Source organism: Phalaenopsis equestris, unplaced genomic scaffold, assembly GCF_001263595.1.
Source record: "Phalaenopsis equestris unplaced genomic scaffold, ASM126359v1 Scaffold000413, whole genome shotgun sequence".
In the NCBI taxonomy this organism is placed as follows: Eukaryota; Viridiplantae; Streptophyta; class Magnoliopsida; order Asparagales; family Orchidaceae; genus Phalaenopsis; species Phalaenopsis equestris.
The window spans coordinates 1,146,780-1,165,950 of NW_018164854.1; the positions used below are offsets into that span (position 1 = coordinate 1,146,780).

The following is a 19,171-nucleotide window of genomic DNA, read 5'->3' on the forward strand; positions in this document are numbered from 1 at the left end:
TGTGTGTGTGTGTGTGTGTGTGCGTGTATAAATAATCAGAAAACAAAAGCAATGTCGCTCTTTGTATTCTCAGGTCCTAGGAAAGGCAGTTCAATGTTGTTAGAAGGATTTGACATTCCAGTAAGTAAGCCTATGCTTCTTTATTGCAAAAGTCATGCACCCACATACAATGCTAGCAATCTGATAAGAACGAAACGAGTTTCTCCAAAAATTAGGACATAAATATTATATTATAGTCCTCCAATATCAAAACAAAACAATATAATCTCAAATACATAAAAAATAGTCATACATTTCGAGAGATAGGCGAGTCTCTCCCAAACCTCAATTCCTAAGATTCCAGCCAACAATCACATACCCAAACCCTAATCCTATTAAGTCCTATTTATATCAAACAATAATAACTAAAAAATGACTAAATTGCCCTTTTAGCCTTGTGCCTAAAATAATTCTTCAAATTATTTGGCGTGCTCGGTATGGCAGAAAGCTTCGTAGGTGACGGTCTAACATTACTCCCCTTCAATAAGACACATTGTCCTCAAGATGGAAAAGGGGAAACTACCGATGAATTAGGTCGTATGGCTCCCACGTGGCATCTTAATTTGACAACCCATATCATTTAATCAACACTTCTTTCTGACCAGTCAATTCCCGATGCACCCCCTTTAACTATAATGACTTCAATGGAGCTTTCATATCCTCAGCCAAGACAGGGTAAGTTAAGAAGAGGGCACATTATCACCAATAGCACGTCTCAGTTGCAATACGTGGAACACTAAATAAAGTGTCGACAAAGGCAACAATTTTAAATGATAAGCCACATCATCAATGCCCTCTGTGATCTCATAAAAACCAAAAATAGAATGGGAAAAGCTTCTTATTCTTATGTCCTATCTCCCATTGCAAATTGCACATCCCTTTGATATTCGTCAACTTGTTTCTTCATAAATTTTTTAGCATTTAATAAATATCTCTTCAGTTTCACCAAAATGTTGTCCCTCTCTTCTAAATATTGATCCATCAGAGACTCCAAAATAGTATTGTGTCAATAATATAACAATGTGATAGATCACGACCACACAAGATGTTAAAAATAGGGGTCTAAGAAATGTATGATATGAAGTGTTATACCAATATTATACCCAAGGTAGCCATTTAGCCTATTGCTTAGGCGTGTCAGATACAAAGCAACACAATAGGTCTTCATGCTTCGATTAACAACTTCAGACTATCCATCAGTCTGCAGGTGAAATGTTGTACTTTTCTTTAATACAATCCTTTGCATTCTAAACAACTCTCTCTAGAAAAAACTCAAGAAGAGATTGTCTTGATCTGACACTACCAATTCTGGAATCTCCTCCAAACGAACAATCTCATGTAAAAACAACAACGACAAAAACAACAGTGTAAGAATGACATAGAGGAACAAAGTGAGCATACTCACTCAACCGGTCCACCACCACCAAGATGACCGTAAATCCTTCTGACCGAGGTAAATCTTCAATGAAATCCATCGTCACCTCCCACACATTCTCCGATAATGCTAGAGGTTGCAGCAACACCCCAGACAGTAGCGTCATGTACTTGAGCCGCTAGCACACATCACACCTTGAGACCATGTTTTATGCATCTTTTGTCATTCCCACCAAATATAATTATGTTTCCATCATCTGGTATGTTTTAAGCACACTTGAGTGCCCACACTTGAGTGCCCCTTGATAAAGTTGTCATGAAATTCTTGTAATAAATTTGGTATGTGTCTTGAATTTCGAAGAAACACAGTATCCCTGGTAAAGTAAGAGTTGGTAATTCAATAACCAAGATAGCTATTCTAGCCATTCACTAAAACTGACCGGATCTTGTTCAATTCCTCACCTGTCTCAATTTCTTGCCTCAAAACCTCCCAATCTAAAATCAAACGAATTGACAATGCCAACAATTGAGGTTCATCCACTCGTCGTGATAAAGCATCATCGATCTTATTCTCTAATCCCAGGCGATACTGAATATCAAAGTAATACCCCAGTAACTTAGCCACCTTGATATTCCTCAGGCACCATGCACTATTCTAATATAAATTTAAGGCTTTGCTGATTCGTGCGTATTATAAAACGTTGCCCGAGCAAATAAGATTGTCATTTTTTAATAGCAACATAACTGTCATAAGCTCTTGCTCATAAACTAACTTGTGTCTAGCTATTGTCGTCATTTTGCAATGACTCGTTGATATTGCATGAGGACTGCTTAACCCATAGCCTGAAGCATCCACATCTACAATGCATGGTTAAAGTTAGGTAATGTCAGCATTGGTACACTCTTCATGGCATTTTTAGCTTCTTAAAAGTCTGGGTGCCTGGGTCGCTCCTTCCCCACACTGAAAGTTATCTTTCTTCAATTCCTCCGCCAACGGCCGTGCGATCAAGTTGTAATCCTTCATGAAATTTTGATAGTATCTTGTAAGTCCCATAAATCCTTTCAACCCCTTCAAGGTCTTAGGTATTGACCAATCCAACATAGTCGCCACATTCGATGGATCCATAGACACCCCTGCAGCCGACACTGCGTCCTAAGTTCTCCACTTTCGGTTAGGCAAACAAACACTTCTTTAAGTTAGCATAGAGCTGGTGCTCACTGAGTACCAACAACACCTTCATATGATCAATGTGGTCTTCCAAGGAATGGTTGTACTCTAGGATTTCCTCAAAGAACACCCAGACAAACTTCCGGAGAAAAGGCTAAAACACCTTGTTCATCAGTGATTGAAATGTAGTTAGGGCGTTTGTGAGCTTGAATGACAAAATAAAAAATTTATAGTGACCCTCATGAGTTTGAAATGCAATCTTGCATTTTTCAGCCGTATCCAAATATGATGGTATTCTGACTTTAAGTCAACCTTGGAGTTGGAGAATATCTCAACCCTAAACAACTGGTCCAACAGCTTATCAATCATCGCAATGGGAAAAATTTTGGGTAATGTTTCTTTAGTCACTGCCAGATAATCCACATATAAATCCTAACATTCATCCTTCTTCTTCACTAGCAAGATTGGGCTAAAGAAGAGGCTCACACTAGGTTGTATGATCCCGACCTCCAACATCTCTTGTATCAATTTCTTTATCTCGTCCTTCAACAACTAGGGGAAGCGGTATGGGCACACATTGACAGGAGAAACCTTCTTCTCAAGGTTATTTCTAGGGTTGTGAATTTAGCTCAAAGATTGATTCGAAATTTAGCTCGGATTGAGATCAAATCAAAATAAACGAGTCGACCGTTAAGTCAAAACTTTGGATCGATTTTTTTTCGAGCCAATTTTGAACCATACACGGATTGACTAGAACTAGCTGGAGATCAACTCTAATAAGTTTTTATTTATAGAAATTATGGATAATACTAAATAAAATCCAATCTAAAGAGTTGCGAGCCGATTTCAAGCTGAAACAGATCCAAATAACTCAATTTGAGCCAAAGTGTTTCAATTTATATCGAGCTAGAATGGATCCAAGTGTTTCAATTTATATCAAGCTAGAATGGATCCAAATAACTCAAATTTGATCCAACTCATTTCGATTTCGAGCCGGATCAAGCTCGTTCAATTTTGAGCTGAGCTCTCAAAATCAAACAAAACGAGCCATGAGCCGAATTTGAGATAAACTCAATCCATTCGAACCAATTTCGAGTCGGCCCCAGCTCAGCTCAAAATCGGCTTGTTAACAACCCTAGTTATCACATACTTGTGTTCCCTTAGAGGCCGTAATTCGCGTGGCAACTGAAAAGTTTCTGCAAAATTGTTTAAGAGTTATTGGATCGACGTCATATTCTCTACCAACTATGTTTCATGTCTCTTTCATGTTATCCAATTTAATCAAGAATCCTAGCCCTATGTCTTGAATTGTCCTAATCATGGTCTTGAGTGTTAATAAAATCTTGCACAAACTAGGGCCAACACAAAACAACGCTGTCTTGCCTCCCTCCTGAAACTCTATTGTCAAGAGTTTCCAAGTCATCTTATTTTCTCCTAAGGACTGCAGTCATTTCATACCCAATATCACAATCATTAGAATACCCTGTAGTGTTAAAATCACCTCTTTACAAACTCTGCTGCTCTTCTCTACCCATGTCATCCTCATCTTTACTCCAAAACTTTCTATGTCAACCATCTAAAACCTCAATTGCTCCACTACTTGAGTAGAGATGAAGTTGTGGGTTACCCCACTATCTACCACATCCTTATGTCCTGTTGTCCGACCTGTCCTCGAAATTTTATCGTGTTGTTCGGTGTTAACCCCATCATTGAATTCAATGACTTATGCCACATCCAAGTGAGAGAGTTCCACCTCCACAATAATCTCCTCCATTTCATCATCCCCTGCCTCCTCTTCATTACACACTAAGAGAATTTGCAAAATCCTATAATTACAGGGTGTCCTTGGAAAAACTTCTCATTACACAAAAAATAAAACTCCTTTTGCTCGTTTCTCCTAAATATGTCCCTGCAAGACATTTGAATGTCACCCCTAATTGTGGCCCATTATTCATGTCCCATGGAGCCTCCCTCTGGAATCCCACTGTTTGAGTTTTTGGTATCGTCATGGTTATAGTATTTTGGTATGATGCTCCACTTTTGTTGCGCCTATTAGGTCATTTCATTGTATTTTTATCTTCAACCAACTGCACTAATTTCATAGTTTGCTCGAATTTATGGCCTCAAACCCTTCATGAAGTTTCCTTTTAATACGGCTTTTGATATCTCTCTCAAACGATTAGATAACATCTCAAACTCTCTATTATCCATGATGTACCCTTCTTGGACCAATACAAAAACTTGCTCGTGCAAATCCCCTTCTAGTGTGGTTCTTAAATGCTCCAGCCATCGATCCTTAGATTTTTCTCATGTTTTGATTTACTGACGTTGTTCTCTCCATTGATACCACGTTATAGCCTTCCCTTCCAAACACAAGGTTGTCACCATCAATTTTTTTCCTCTAACAGCCCATTGACAATAAAGTATCTCTCAACTCGATAAACTCAACCATAGAAATTATCTCCTTTAAATATCAACATCTTCAGCTTCCTTATGAGCGAGTCTCTCTAATTTTCTCGACCGAAGCTTGTTCCAACCAAGAAGCGGTGATTAGGTTCCCTTCCTCGGCACATATTCATTTTCATTCTTCAATAAGTTCGGCTCGCCCATAATCAAATTGTCTCTACCAAAAGGCACTTGAATCAGCTTACAAATGAAAGGTTGTCACGGTTGCCACAACAAAAGACCCTGACAAGGTTGGATGTAGCCCTAAGCTGGGGTCCACGCACTGTGCTTTCCTGTTCCAGGCCGAAATCCTTCAAATAGATCTTCTCCAACCCCGAATCACAAGCCACAGTCTTGTTCTGCATGTTGTTGCTCGCTCTATCCTTCCTAATACTGTGTGATCCTTCCCGGAGGCCAATTTTCTTCAATCGGTCTTCTCCAGACCCGAATCGCATGCCATCCAACTATTTTTTCTTGTTCCAAGCCTGCTGATGTCGAGTGATCCCTTTCTAGTGGCTACAATTCAAGTCCGCTTGGACCGTGTCGCTCAATCCCACATCCCTAAATCCACCTAAGGCAATGGCAATCCCCTGTGTGTAACTCTGATGTCGTGCAATCCCTTCTAGTTTGAGCCCGTTCTAGACAACATCGCTCGATCCCACAACTGGCAATGGAAGGTTTGCATTAAGCTCTGCGATCTTCTTCATCATTTCTTTTAAGGCTGTGAATCACTCTTTCATGGACAAGAACCGCCTCTCTACGGACGAGAAACATTCCTCCATTCCCAATCTGATTTGGCTCACCACTCCCTCCAATTTCTCATTCAAGGCATCGACTATCTTGACCGCCATTATTCCTAGGTACGGCCCTCTGCCAATTAGATAGAAACGAGATAAGTTTTCGCATAAATTAAGGCAAAAATAATATATTCTATTACACCAACACCGAAACAAAATAATACAATCCTGAATATATAAAAGATACGCCTACAATTTGAGTGTTGAGCAAGTCTCTCCCAAACCCTAACTCCTAAGATTCCAAACAACAATCATATGCCCGAACCCTAATTATATTAAGCCTTATTTATACCAAATAATATGTTACGACGTTGCCTAGCCTAAGAGCAATTTTATCTTTGTGCGTCTTTGGTCATTTATTATTGTTTAGCATAAATAGAGCCTAATAGGTTTATAGTTGGGTATGCATGCGATTGTGGTTATAAGTCTTAGGGTAGGGTTTGGGAGAGACTTCCTACCTCTCGAACAATAGGATCACGTACCTCTCGAATTGTAGGTACTTAACTTTAGATATTCGTGTTGAATTGTTTGGTGTTCCAAAAATAAAATTATTATAGACTCTAATTTCAGAGTAAAAATTAGCCAAGAATGGTATCAAGTGGTGATATTATAGGTTAACTTTTCGGGATCAAAGACGATACAAACCTTTGTGATAGAAACTCACGATACAATAGCGATTCACACTAGCTGGGAAGAAAGAAGAACACGGTGTCCAACGAGACGCGATACTGTCGCAATTAGCGCTGACTGCGAAGCAAAGTCGAAGCCATGGCTTACAGTGACACAATACCAACTCGATGGGAAAGCAATAACAAACCGCGCTAGACATTCACGATCGGGATAATTGGGAAGAAAAGATGAAACTATTGCGTACAGAGCATCTAATTTGTTATCATGATACAATCAAGATTTGGAGCAAGTGGGATGCCAACGTCAAGATTGTTGTGTATATGGGCCAACAACGGGATTGCATACAAGTGTGACCTAATCTTTCGATCGCGGTGTACATAGCCAACAGAGGGATTGCAGCTACATAATCAAGCTAGTCAGCAACAGTTGAGCAGTATTGACGCAATCAATTTGAGAAGGAGCTCGCAGTACATACACTAATCCAATCCAGTTGCAAGCGGGGACCGAATTTAGCGATACAGTTGCGATTTTTGATCCAAAGTTAGTCACTCAATCACTCTAATTTAGTGGCCAGTCGCGATAAAATTCAACATGAGTAATGACAGTTGGAGAAAAAATTAGAGTAAAAGGTGAGCCAACTTAAATTCGGGAGAGGAAATGTCCGCAACCATCAATGAAAAGTTTTTATCAATTGAAAATCGATTCAAGCGCTTGAAGGAGACGATCAAGAAACTTATCGAGATACAATTCAAAACCTCACCGCAGTTTAATTTGCAAAACCTAACTAAGGGTTGACCGAAAGATCCTTGGTTAAACCAAAAGGGAACGAGATTGAACGAAAGGAACACAAGGAGGAAAGCATCTCACATCAAGAGTCCCCACTCAGGGTTTCAATTGGGGGTGGATTAGAGACTTTCAATGGAGGTAATTGGGTCAAAATATGGATAAGAGGTTATGCAGGGGGATTGGGAGGAGCACCTAGAAGGAATGGTGCAACCTCCGAATGGATGGGATGAGCTGAAGCAAACTAGATTGAATGAAAGAATCAAAAGTAGATTTGAGCGACAATGACAATTGGCAGAATAGGATGACGTGCAATTCGGGACTAGAAAAGATCGCTTTAAAGAATTTCGACTTGGAATTGGTGCCCTTGGCGGTGGAAGTCATTCGAGCAAAAGACGATTCAGGAGTAATGATGGAGGTCGATATCATACAGCTTTGTGTGAGCTCCTTTCTAGCCTAGCATTACTAGTAAAGAAGGTGCATGGGAGTAGATCATACAGCTTTGTGTGAGGTTTTTGTGTGGATTATCGAGTGGTGAATCAAGAAACAGTACCTGAAAATTTTACATTCCAGTGATCGATGAGTTATTGGACATGTTGTTTGGGACTGCAGTGTCCTCCAAGATTATTTTGAAGACAGGACATCAGCAGATTCTGAGACAGCTAAAGGTAGTGCACTAGACAACATTGCAGACTCCTATAGGTCATTCCAAATTTTTGATTAAATGAAAAAAATTTCTCAGATTATGATGCCACCTGGGAGTCATGCTACCTGATCCGACTACAATTTTTTTCACCTTGAGAACAAGGTGCATTTTTGGGATGGGAGTATAGTTAGGCTGACGCCTAGCCTAAGGGGAATTTTGTCTTTAGTGCGCCTAAGGGCAAGTTAGTCTTCTGTCATTTATTATTGTTTAGCATAAATAGACCCTAATAAGATTAGGGTCGGGTATGCATGGGACTGAGGCTGTAATTCTTAGGGTTAAGGTTTGGGAGAGACTTCTTAGCTCTCAAATAGTAGGATTTGGTAGAGATAGTCCACCTCTCGAATTGTAGGTGCTTATCTTTTATGTATTCGTGTTAAGTAGTTTAGTGTTCCAAAAATAAAATTATTAGTGACCCTAAATTTGGAGTGGAAATCTACAAAGAATTGTATCACAATAATAACTAACATATGACTAAATTGACCCTTTTAGCCTTGAGCAAAAACTAAGTCATCAAATTAATTAGCGGGCTTGGTTTGACAGAAAGCACTCTAGGTGCCGGTCTAAAGCAATCCCATGTTGCATGAAAAAAACTAAGTAGATCAAGGTTAATTGTTATTTCAAATGATAAACCTTCTGCCATGAAGCACCAAATTATTCATTACATAAAAAGTAACAGAGATCTCTTTGTTGGAGTGGTTTGTTATTAGCAAGCACATACATAAATTATTTTAGGTAATTCAATAAAGAGTCAACGAGAAACATTCGACCAGCTTCTAATTTCTTCGGAAAGTTCATGAACAAGCATAAGAGCGTAAATAAAAAAAATAACTCAAAATATTTACAAAACAATGTGTCAAAGTAGTCCTACGACACTACAAGTGGAGTCCATGGATATGTCAATGGAAGCACATCACTCTGTGTCAAGAAATGCGAGATATGCTCCATGCAAAAATTACACTTCGAAAAAATGAAAATCTCTGCCAAAAAATATATGAAATGCTTTCATACTTGATATTGTAGAATCAAGAAAAAAATTTACAAGTTGAAATTATAATATGTGAACTATAACTATAGGAATACAAGATCTGGATGCGAAATACATAGAAAGAGTACCATTTTTTCAGAATGTTATTGTGAAATGAGAACTGAAGTAGTTAACTAGCAATAATATAAACGACTCTTGCCACCTTGCAATATTAAGTATGCTCATTAGAGGCAGTGTGAGATAATTTGATGGCGGAAAAACTGGTATGCTCATATCAGAATTGGGCACAAGTAAATGCTCAAGTGCATGATGGCCCCATATCCTGGCAACATCAACTGGAATCCAACTGAAAAGAAAGAGCCAATATGATATGAATGAATTTATAAAAAGAGATCAAACACACTAAGAGGTTGTCGGGTTAACAGCTTTAGCAAATCTTGTAAATCTGGATTTACCAAGTCCTTCCAACACCAGGATTTAATAAATCCGGGAGTAAGACAAAACTGATAGGAATTGAGAAGAAATTAGATTTGTTAAATCCAGGACATAAAATTTGCCCTTTTTTCCTGTTTGGTAGTATAAGTTAAATCCCACTTAAATTTGTTACCAAACAGCCCTAACGATAACTTAGAATCTAAATATGCTAAAGAATGTAAAAGTATACCCGTTACAATTCAATGTTAATCGGCTAGAACCTCGAGACAGAAGTAACTGCAAAAAGTAGAAAGAAGAGAAAACTATAAATACAAGGAGCAATCAAAGAAAAATCACACCACAAATACAAACATCAATATTAAAAGACATGGTGAAACTAAATTTGCCTGGCAACATCTAAGATTTCCTCCACAAGCTGCATAATGCAAAGGAGTGCTTCCCGCTCCTGCCCGCCATTGAAATAAAATCAAAATCACATCTTTAAAACAAAATTGACATAAACCGTGAGCCTCATACCGATCAAATTCATCGAAGAACCATAATGAAATGTAACAGCGGCAACATTGGCATGCAGATCAAGTAAAAGTTGAACGCACTCAACATAGCCATTCAAAGCTGCTATGTGGAGAGCAGTGATACCACCATCAGCTGGCTTGCTAATAAATTTCGCCAGAGCACTGCAACAAACAACATAAACTCAAGAAATAAACTTCTTAAATTTCATTAGAATGACGAGAAATAGATTAGAAATAAAGTCAAAGTAAACACACATCTGATCATATCTATGTCCCAAAGATGAATCAAGGCTATTGCTCCTGCTACATCCATCTCTGTCTCCAACCTCAAGAGAAGCTGCCGTCGAATAGGGAGCGCTGGGAACAAAGTCAGCAACCAAAAGCCTTATGCACCTAACATGGCCGTCCACCACTGTAAAGTGCAGTGCCGTCCTGCCACTCAGATAATCCGCTCTAGTAACCTAATTAAATACATTTTCTCAAAAGCTCAGTCTGGAAAAACAAAACTTTGAAAGAATCAAACATATACAATAAGGACTCCTTCAATTGAAAGAAATACAAAAAATATTATTTTTAAAACGAGGAACTACTGGATTCTCCCATTTGGTTTGATTGCATGTAATCAAAAAATAATACTAACTTTGAATTCAAAACAGTCTCAAAGGCAGCCATGTATTTTTTGTTCTAATTTTTGTTTTTTTTTTCATCAGACTATTGGATGAACCTTTAGTTGTTTCAAGATGAAGATAATGGTTTAGCATGTGCTAATTTTGCAGTGAAAATAAAATTATTATTTTTCAAACGTTTTAAAAATTTTATAAAATTTAAAATTCATACCTCTTTTTAATTATATCCATTCAACCAAATGAAAACTAAACTAAAAAGGAAAAAAAAAACAGAAGCAGCAGATCAAGTACATTGCAGCGGTAGAGCAACAGCGTCTGCACGACCTCCCAATGCCCGTGCCGGCAAGCTTGCATCAAGGCCGTCTAAACAAAAAATCAAACAGATAAAATCCACGAAAATTCAAACCATATTCCTCATCAACCCAAACCGAATACTAAAACCTAAATATACAAATCAAGATCAAGAACCTGGCCGCAATAATTCCTCGAATTTACGTCTGCCCCATTGTCTAGCAACAGCGTAACTATCTGAAATCAATTCCAAAAAAAAAAAAAAAAAAACCAAGAGGGTTACATAAATTTCTAAAAATTGGAGGCAGGAAATATCAATGATGAAGAGAATCGAACATCGTTGTGGCCCTTTGCGGCGGCGAAATGGAGTGGAGAATTGAGGCCCCCGAAGGTCGAGTACTTGGCAAGACAAGGGTTGAACTCCAGCAACATGCGAGCTTCAATAAGATCACCATCTCTCGCTGCCGACACAAGACGTTCGCCGGAAGCCGAGCAGCCCAGAGAGTTTCCCATCGTTAACTCGGCCGCCGCCGGCAAATCTCTAAGGCGGCGCCGCCTCTTAGAGGACCTCTCTATCTCTGGTTTCTCTACCTTTCTCTCTCAACCTTTTACCGCATGCTTACGTCGACGGGGAGAAAAAAAACGGAGGGGTCGGTCCACCGAACCCACGATCTATTTCTTCTCCCGGATCGCATTCTTATTATCTATGATGTCTTATTATTAACATTATTATTATCTATGTATCTATAAAAATAATTTAATATATAATCAAGAATATATAGATCAAATATTCACCAAAGTTTAGGAATATGGGCTTACAAGATGATATTGAAATCACAATTAATTTAAAATAATCCAACATATATAACTACTAAGGATTATTGAGACTATAATTGATGTAGTTCAATTATAATAGATTTGTGTGAACAATAAGACTCATAGTTGGTTGTAGAAGGCGTTGATTATAAAAGTCGTAATTGATGGCTATGACAATTGCAGTAGAACTAGCAAAGTTATAGTTAAAGGCTATAACAACTGTAATTAAGTACAAAAGTCATAGTTACTAGAGGTTATGGTAACAATGGTAGGACTATCAAAGTTGTAGTTAGTGGTGGTCGAGAATGGTTTGTGCTTCACGAGAACCTCAATGGTAGGTTTGTTGGATTCTTCTTATCAAGACGCTTAATTTGAATATAAATATGTTAAATTTTTTACATTGTTTGGCCATCAAGTTAATGCACCAAAGCCTTCATCAATATTTCAAGTATCTGATATAGATTTGTCAATATTCAAATTGAATCACTCGCTAGGTTTGTTTTGTCGAGACGTTCTGTTTGACTATAAACTTATTAAAATAGGGGCCAAAAAGATCGTCAATTTTAACTCATAATGTTTCTTGATTAAAATGCTTAAAAGTTTATGTTTGATGATAACAACTTGATAATGATACATCAACTATAATTCTTAATTTAAAATTGGTATCAAATTCAAAATTTTATTTTAATATGAACTTTTTCAATAATATATAAATATAAATGGCATGCCATAAATAAGGTAAATTGTAGTTCGTTTTAAAAAAACATAAAGCACAGACACGAGTTGGATTCTCTTTCTTGGCAGTTCAAATAAATTTGTGATTCATAAATTTCATAATTATAGTGATATAATTTTAATATAACATTTTCTAACATGTGTTGGATCCTAAATTGTCCTTCAAAAGTGCATGCCTCGAGATTTCGAGTAGAGGGAAGGAAAAGGGGAGAGAGTAGAGCAGATAGAAAATTCGGAAAAAATTTCATTTATTCATCTTTTGACCCTTTATTTTTAGGGGCCTAAATGTACAAGTATGATAAGGAGGGAATAATTACGGTAGTCGCTTTAATTGCTAATTTAATATCAGATTTATGTTTACAATTTGAGTAAAGTACAACGACTATTAATCGGTAGTCGTGTTAAGTTCGATTGACCTAGGCGGTCATTTGCATGAAGATTGCTCCCGTCGACGGACTATCGACATCATATCAAAAATTTAATAAGGAAAATTGTCGATTGACTAGTTTTAACTGGCTAGTCTTATAAGAAGCTCAGGTAGTTGAGATCGTAAGTAAGGTCTGCCGACTGGATCTATCGACATCATACGTCGGCCGACTCAACTGAGACGTCGGTCGTTAAATGGGCTAGTTCAGATCATGCTCTTAGGTTCGAGACCTCAATTGCCTGGTCACCATCCTCAGTCGCTCGATCCCTCTGAGATTCGTGCTGGCAATTTTGGTGTATACAATATGTGATACACCATCAACATATTTTCAACTTTTGACACAAATCTTAAGGCATGATAGAAAATCTCAGGATGATTTTTAAAACTTGACTAAAAGTCATCCATAGCTACAATTTAAGCAAAATTACAATTAAATTGATTGGTTTGATGTGACATAACCAATGATACTTAACTTGGTCCAATCCGAATCAAATCAAGCTTAGATCATCAAGCCATTATACCACATTTGGAAACTTTTGGAGCTCCTTTGAAAGGTCAAACTTTTGGACAAGATTAATACAACCAACCACCGCCGACCGCCACTCGTCAATCGTCATTTATTACCACCGGTCGCCGCCCACTTCTTACGATAAGCTCAACCACACACCGATGTTGCAATTCAAGAGATTGTGTAACTTTTTCCCGATTGTGAGACAAGAGGTTGTAACTGTAATCATCAAGTCATAATGCATCTCTTCAAGTGGGCTAGACCCCGTAATTTTTTCCCTTTCCATATATTTCACGTACAATTTTTTTATCTTTACTCATTTTCTTTTTTATATGAACGTGTATTGAATCCTTATATAACACTGAAAAGATAATTCATTAATCTAGAACTGTTATGATTATATCATGCAAGAGATTAAAAATGCTAATGGGTTTTCAAAAGGTGTCAGAATTTAAAAAAAAAAAAGGAAAAAAAAATTTAAAAGACCAAATAATATGCCCAAAGTCCACTATTAAATCAGCCAGGCGAGTGGGGGTACATCAAAGACAAAAACACCATGGCAAAGACTTCATCACATGATTACTTATAAGTTAATTGCATAACCCAACGTCATAACATATTTTTTATTACTTCTGTATCCATCAAGGGCAATAACATAAGGAAAATATTTGTGTCAATTTTAATCCAAATAAACTCCACAGCTTGTATATCTACATATCTCACACCTAAATTTTCATTAAATTTATATATGTAGTACTCAAATCTCTAATATCACATAAAAAATAATGCTATAATTACTATTTCTTAAAAGTGAAGTCTACATTTTAATGTATAGCTATGTATGTAAATATGAAAATTCAGGCGTGAGATATGTAAATACATTATAGTAAAATTTCTCAAAAATAATAATATATCACATAAGATTGTAACTCAATAAAAAAGCTCTGATTTTTTTTTTTTTTTGGAAAAGAAGGATCAATACACAATTCTCGTATAAATACATTATAGCGCAAAAAAAAATATTATAATTTCCTCGCCATAAATCTAAAATTTTCTTCGTATTTTTAAAATCAATTGTTTAATTTAAAACACAATTCTCGTCCCACATTAAAATAGTGCGACTAAAATTTCAGAAAAAAAATATTGCATCAGAACTCAGCACATAAAGTTAAGTGCGGAGTTCAATGAAATCACGCCACATGTAGGTGACAGAAAAAAAATTAGTCAGGTAACACAAAGGAATATTTCCCCCATGTTATTCCGTGTTATTAAGATGATATTGTGTTTTGGGAATATTCCTGATGTTATAACAACACAATGACATATCAATAACATTTGAAAAACACACAATAACACCTGGATAACACACAATAACACCTGAATAACACGAGAGGAATATTATCTTGTGTTACCGGGCATATTTTATTTTATTTTTTCTGTCACCGTCACATGACGTGATTTCATTGAAGTCCACACGTAACTCAACGTGCAGAGTCCTGATGCAATATTTTCTCAGAATTTCATGACTTTATTCAAAACGGGAGAATTGTTTCATATAAATCATGTCGTTATACACCTCAATAAAATGATGTTGTTGAATGAAATTACGACGGGATCTTAAATTTTATTTGAGCATTATTACAAAAATTTTCAATTCCATTTAAATTTATGATTAAACCATTGAGCATGACACACGATCTAATTAAGAGATTGTCCCCTCACATGTTCAAGTTTGATTCCTCTTATGATTATCTCTTTCAAAGGCATCCTAACTACCATAGTTTATACATTTGATTGTCTTCATTTTGTCCATCTACCAATACATAAACAACATAAACTGTCAACTTAATGTTTTTAAATGTGCAATTATGAGATGTTGTACTTCTTGTGAAGTCTATGTGTATTAGTCTATGCACCCGAAAAGAATTCAAATCTTTTGCTATTGTTAGTTATGGCTCATATGGCAGATAAGAGATAAATATTGGAGCGGAGCGGAATTGTTTCAAGAAATCCGAAAAGAAAAAAAAATGTTGCTCATTGCTCCCGAGAACATAGGCATATTGTCGAACCTCGTTAAATCCTTGATTGATCTTTGCCCTCCTTACTCAACAGCCATTTTCATATCTACATTCTTGTTAATTTTGATGAGCCAGATTTAGTCTTGGAAGCTTTAAACCTAAATATCAATTGTAGGAAGATTTACATACATGCCACTCAATTCTTATGTATTTACATACCTAACACGTAAAACTCAATACAACCTTTTCTATGGATGAAAAAGAGTATATTCCAGATTTAAAAAGTAAAAAATGGTGCTATGTATGATGTGACCATACGAAAAGTTTGAGTGGTGTGAATGTAAGAAACAAAGTTTAGGTGTTAGATATGTAAATAGATAAGAGTATGCATGTAAATGCCCCAAATTTTTATGACACACATAACTATGAAAGGTTTCACATAATGACATGCGAATTACTCTTATTGAGACATTCGATTTGATTATAAGTGTAAGATTTGGATATTGTCTCTTTTTTCAGTCAATACTTCAGAAGTTTCAATTGCATTTCAAGTGCTTGATTTGAGCTCAAATTGAATCTTTTTTTATATCATTGGGCTCTTTGCGTCGAGATATTCAATTTCATTATAACTTTGTTGAAATGAGACATGTATGATCTTGTATTTTACTTTATAATTTATCTCCTTCTATACTAATCCAATTTGTGCATGATCAAGAAATGTTAATTTATTTACTTTTTTGTGGTATACATAAGAACAAACTCAATTAGGGTCCACGGCCCCTCAATTTCAAATTTTTATTTATATAGAAGGGCAATTTAGTCTTTTGTCACTCCCCTCGAAAAATCGATTTGCCCTTTCATGCTCTTGCTCCTCATAAATCTCGATTAATAGTGCTCTTATAATATGTTTATTCAATACAAATAGAAGTAAACTAAACAAAGAAGGAAAATTTACAATTGCATCACATAACTTTTATGTATTACTATGTCTAATATTTATAATTTAGTATTTATATTTATAAAACTTTAGTATCATAAGGGATATTTTAAAATAAATAATAATATTATTATTTTTTATGTGATATTAAAATTTTAAGTGTTATATATGTAACTATTAAAGATATAAAAAATTGTTCAATGATTTTAGAACGTAAAGTCGCATATTGTCTGTGAGTTCATACAATATGAGAAAGAATTTGTGGATGAGGTAGAAGAGTGCTCAGAATTACAATGTGAGTTGATGGTGGCGAGAAAGAAGAGAAAAGAGAGAGAGAGCCCTCAACTCTTCCTTTCGGTGAAAATCTCCCTACTTTTTATATCTCCCAGATTGTGCTTGTCCTCATAGGCTACAAATAATATACAAATGCAATGTTGTATGTTATTGTATAGCCTGTTAAGACTTATCGTTGATCACCCTCTAGGCTCAGACGTCACACGGTTATTAAATAGGCATGAATGATGATGAAACAAAGTTTTCCTTTCTTCTTTTGTAAAGGACTATTGAAGAAGTATGAGTAAAATTTGGTCGGACAAGCTTGCATGAATAAAAAAGTTTTGATGAGTTCATTCAAAGGAGCTCGCGTAACACTGACAATCTCAGCATAGGAGATCGCCAAGTCCTTCTAAGAGACAAGTATGGTAGTTTTCACCAACACGGGTATGGCTAGCTTATATGGCCGATCTAATCAAATTTCAGTACTGAAAATATATCGTGAATAATCTCGATCTACTAGATCGAAAAGACCTATATAATACCTGGATTTTCCTTTAATTTTGAAGATTTTTTTTTTAGATATACAAAAATGTATTATATAAATAAATATTTTTCTTGTTTGTCTTCAATATATTATTAGAAAATATTATCACATTACAAATCTGCTTTCCCACTTTATAATATTTAAAAATATTTAAATTTTATTTTTATATTATTATTATTCTTATGATGATGTACGTGGACTTGTTGTTAATAGAACATAGTACAGCCGAATTTAATCACACGTCCCCCCATGATCTCATACAATTAATGCCCCCTGCACATTTTATATTGATCTAAAAATTTCATTGCAAGAAAATAGAAAATTTAACTTTTGTATGAAAATTTAACCATTGGGAAATAGCTGTCGGATAATAGTAGTTGAATCGTGGTGGTTCAACAATATTAGTCGTTGGATAATGACAATCAATGACGGATATCACATTTGTCCCCTCTCTGCTCCCTCAATCTCTCTTCTTCTCCCTCTAGTGCAGGTGATCATCTTCACCATCTTAGGCTCGCGAGTCGTGATTAGGACTAAACACACTTCACACGTGACATTCCTGCCACGTCACCTCTTCTATGGCTATCTCGGCAAGAACGACATGCCGATGACGTCAAGGATTGATGGAAGTCACAGGATATGGGATCGACATACAAAGACCTCCAAAATCCTTAAATTTATGACATACATAAAATAAACCATGCACCTAGTTTATGTCCCGTTTCCAACTTCCTCTTGCCCACCTTCCACTTCACACGATTCAACTTCTCATACAACTCATTTCTCACGCAACATCACACCTACCCTCCTCATCCCCTCTCCTCCTCCGTTCTCTCATCAAGTTAATGAAAACAAGCAAATTGGGTTTTGGGAAGGATCGATAGGAACAACAACACAACATGCGAAGTCCTTCGACATCCCCAAATTTCTCTCCTACTGAAACCCCAAGGTAACCATCGTCGACAACAAAAAAGCTAATTGATGCTAAAGTTTTTCTTTTTCTTTGAGGATTATTGTTGTTGATTGCATATGATTTAACCCAATCCAGACCTAATCCATATATATATATATATATTAAAAATAAAATAATTTGTTTTGCATTAACTTATGATATTAACATATTTTAATTATAAATATACAATTTAAAATGCTAATATGCAAATTGGTAAGAATTGTCTGGTATTCATGTAAATTTCAATTGCAAATATAGATTTGATCGTCTTGTCAAGTAAATCCATCAATCAAAGAAACGATCCAAAGGTGCAAGGTAAAAAGGTTCTCACTTATTGAATGTAGATAATTTGGCTTCATCCCTAAACTCCAAAGAAGTTATGTCACCTCGTTTGGGGCCGTAAAGCTCCACGTTCTGGAATTGTTCGATTGATTTGTTAAGCAAACAGGCCGAGCATAAATAGTTTTCTTGAATTCGATTTATAAATGGGTTGAATATGAACAAAGATTAATTCATTCGTGTTCGATTTATTTTAACTTAAAATAATTAAATAACTAGATAATTTATATATTTTTATATGTACTAAAAATTTTAAAATATTTATATGGACGGATCAAATTAGATAATATAGAAAATCCTAAAGAATATAGAGCTTTTATTGCTCGGATAAGAAGCCAAAAACCGGTGCTGCTTGTGTCAGCTGAGTCAAATCAGATCATGAATCCACCATGGCATGCTTCTATCAAAATCGATAATCCAATGAATGATAAAAGGAATTTCTCTACTATACAAAGGTGCTTGAGATGTTGATGTGGAAAACCTTTCGAGAGATTGAAGAATCAATTTTTTTGGCAATTTTTTCTTCTGTTAAAGACTATACATCAAAGTATTTGTTATGATCTTAGGCATTGATGTCGATAATGTACATCAGCTTTACTGGTGATGGGTAAATTAGAGTTATTGGTGACTTCCTAAGACAAAATCGTTGCGTGTCAATGCTAGTGTCAATAATGCGCATCAAACTTATTAGTGATGATGTATGTTAATGACTTGTATCAGGCTTACTAGATGAGATATTTATCAGTCTTATAAGTGAAGGTCGACATCAGACTAGTTGGGCAATAAAATCAAAATATTTAGTATGGCAAAAGTGGTCCAAAGACC

The 19,171-nt window shown here is 36.1% G+C and overlaps 1 protein-coding gene across 1 annotated transcript in view; it reads right to left on the bottom strand.

Moving 5' to 3' along the window:
• LOC110027064 (probable E3 ubiquitin-protein ligase XBOS33) overlaps positions 1–11,475 on the bottom strand; it is a 22,470-nt gene extending 10,995 nt beyond the window's left edge. Inside the window, exons 1-8 of the mRNA XM_020728335.1 lie at positions 11,131–11,475; positions 10,972–11,031; positions 10,795–10,866; positions 10,133–10,338; positions 9,879–10,039; positions 9,749–9,807; positions 9,592–9,638; positions 9,130–9,273 (exon numbers count right to left, since the gene is read on the bottom strand). Coding sequence (XP_020583994.1) covers positions 9,130–9,273; positions 9,592–9,638; positions 9,749–9,807; positions 9,879–10,039; positions 10,133–10,338; positions 10,795–10,866; positions 10,972–11,031; positions 11,131–11,307 — 926 coding nt within the window. The 5' untranslated portion in view covers positions 11,308–11,475. The remainder of the gene's footprint in view (positions 1–9,129; positions 9,274–9,591; positions 9,639–9,748; positions 9,808–9,878; positions 10,040–10,132; positions 10,339–10,794; positions 10,867–10,971; positions 11,032–11,130) is intronic.
• Between the last annotated feature and the right edge of the window lie 7,696 nt (positions 11,476–19,171).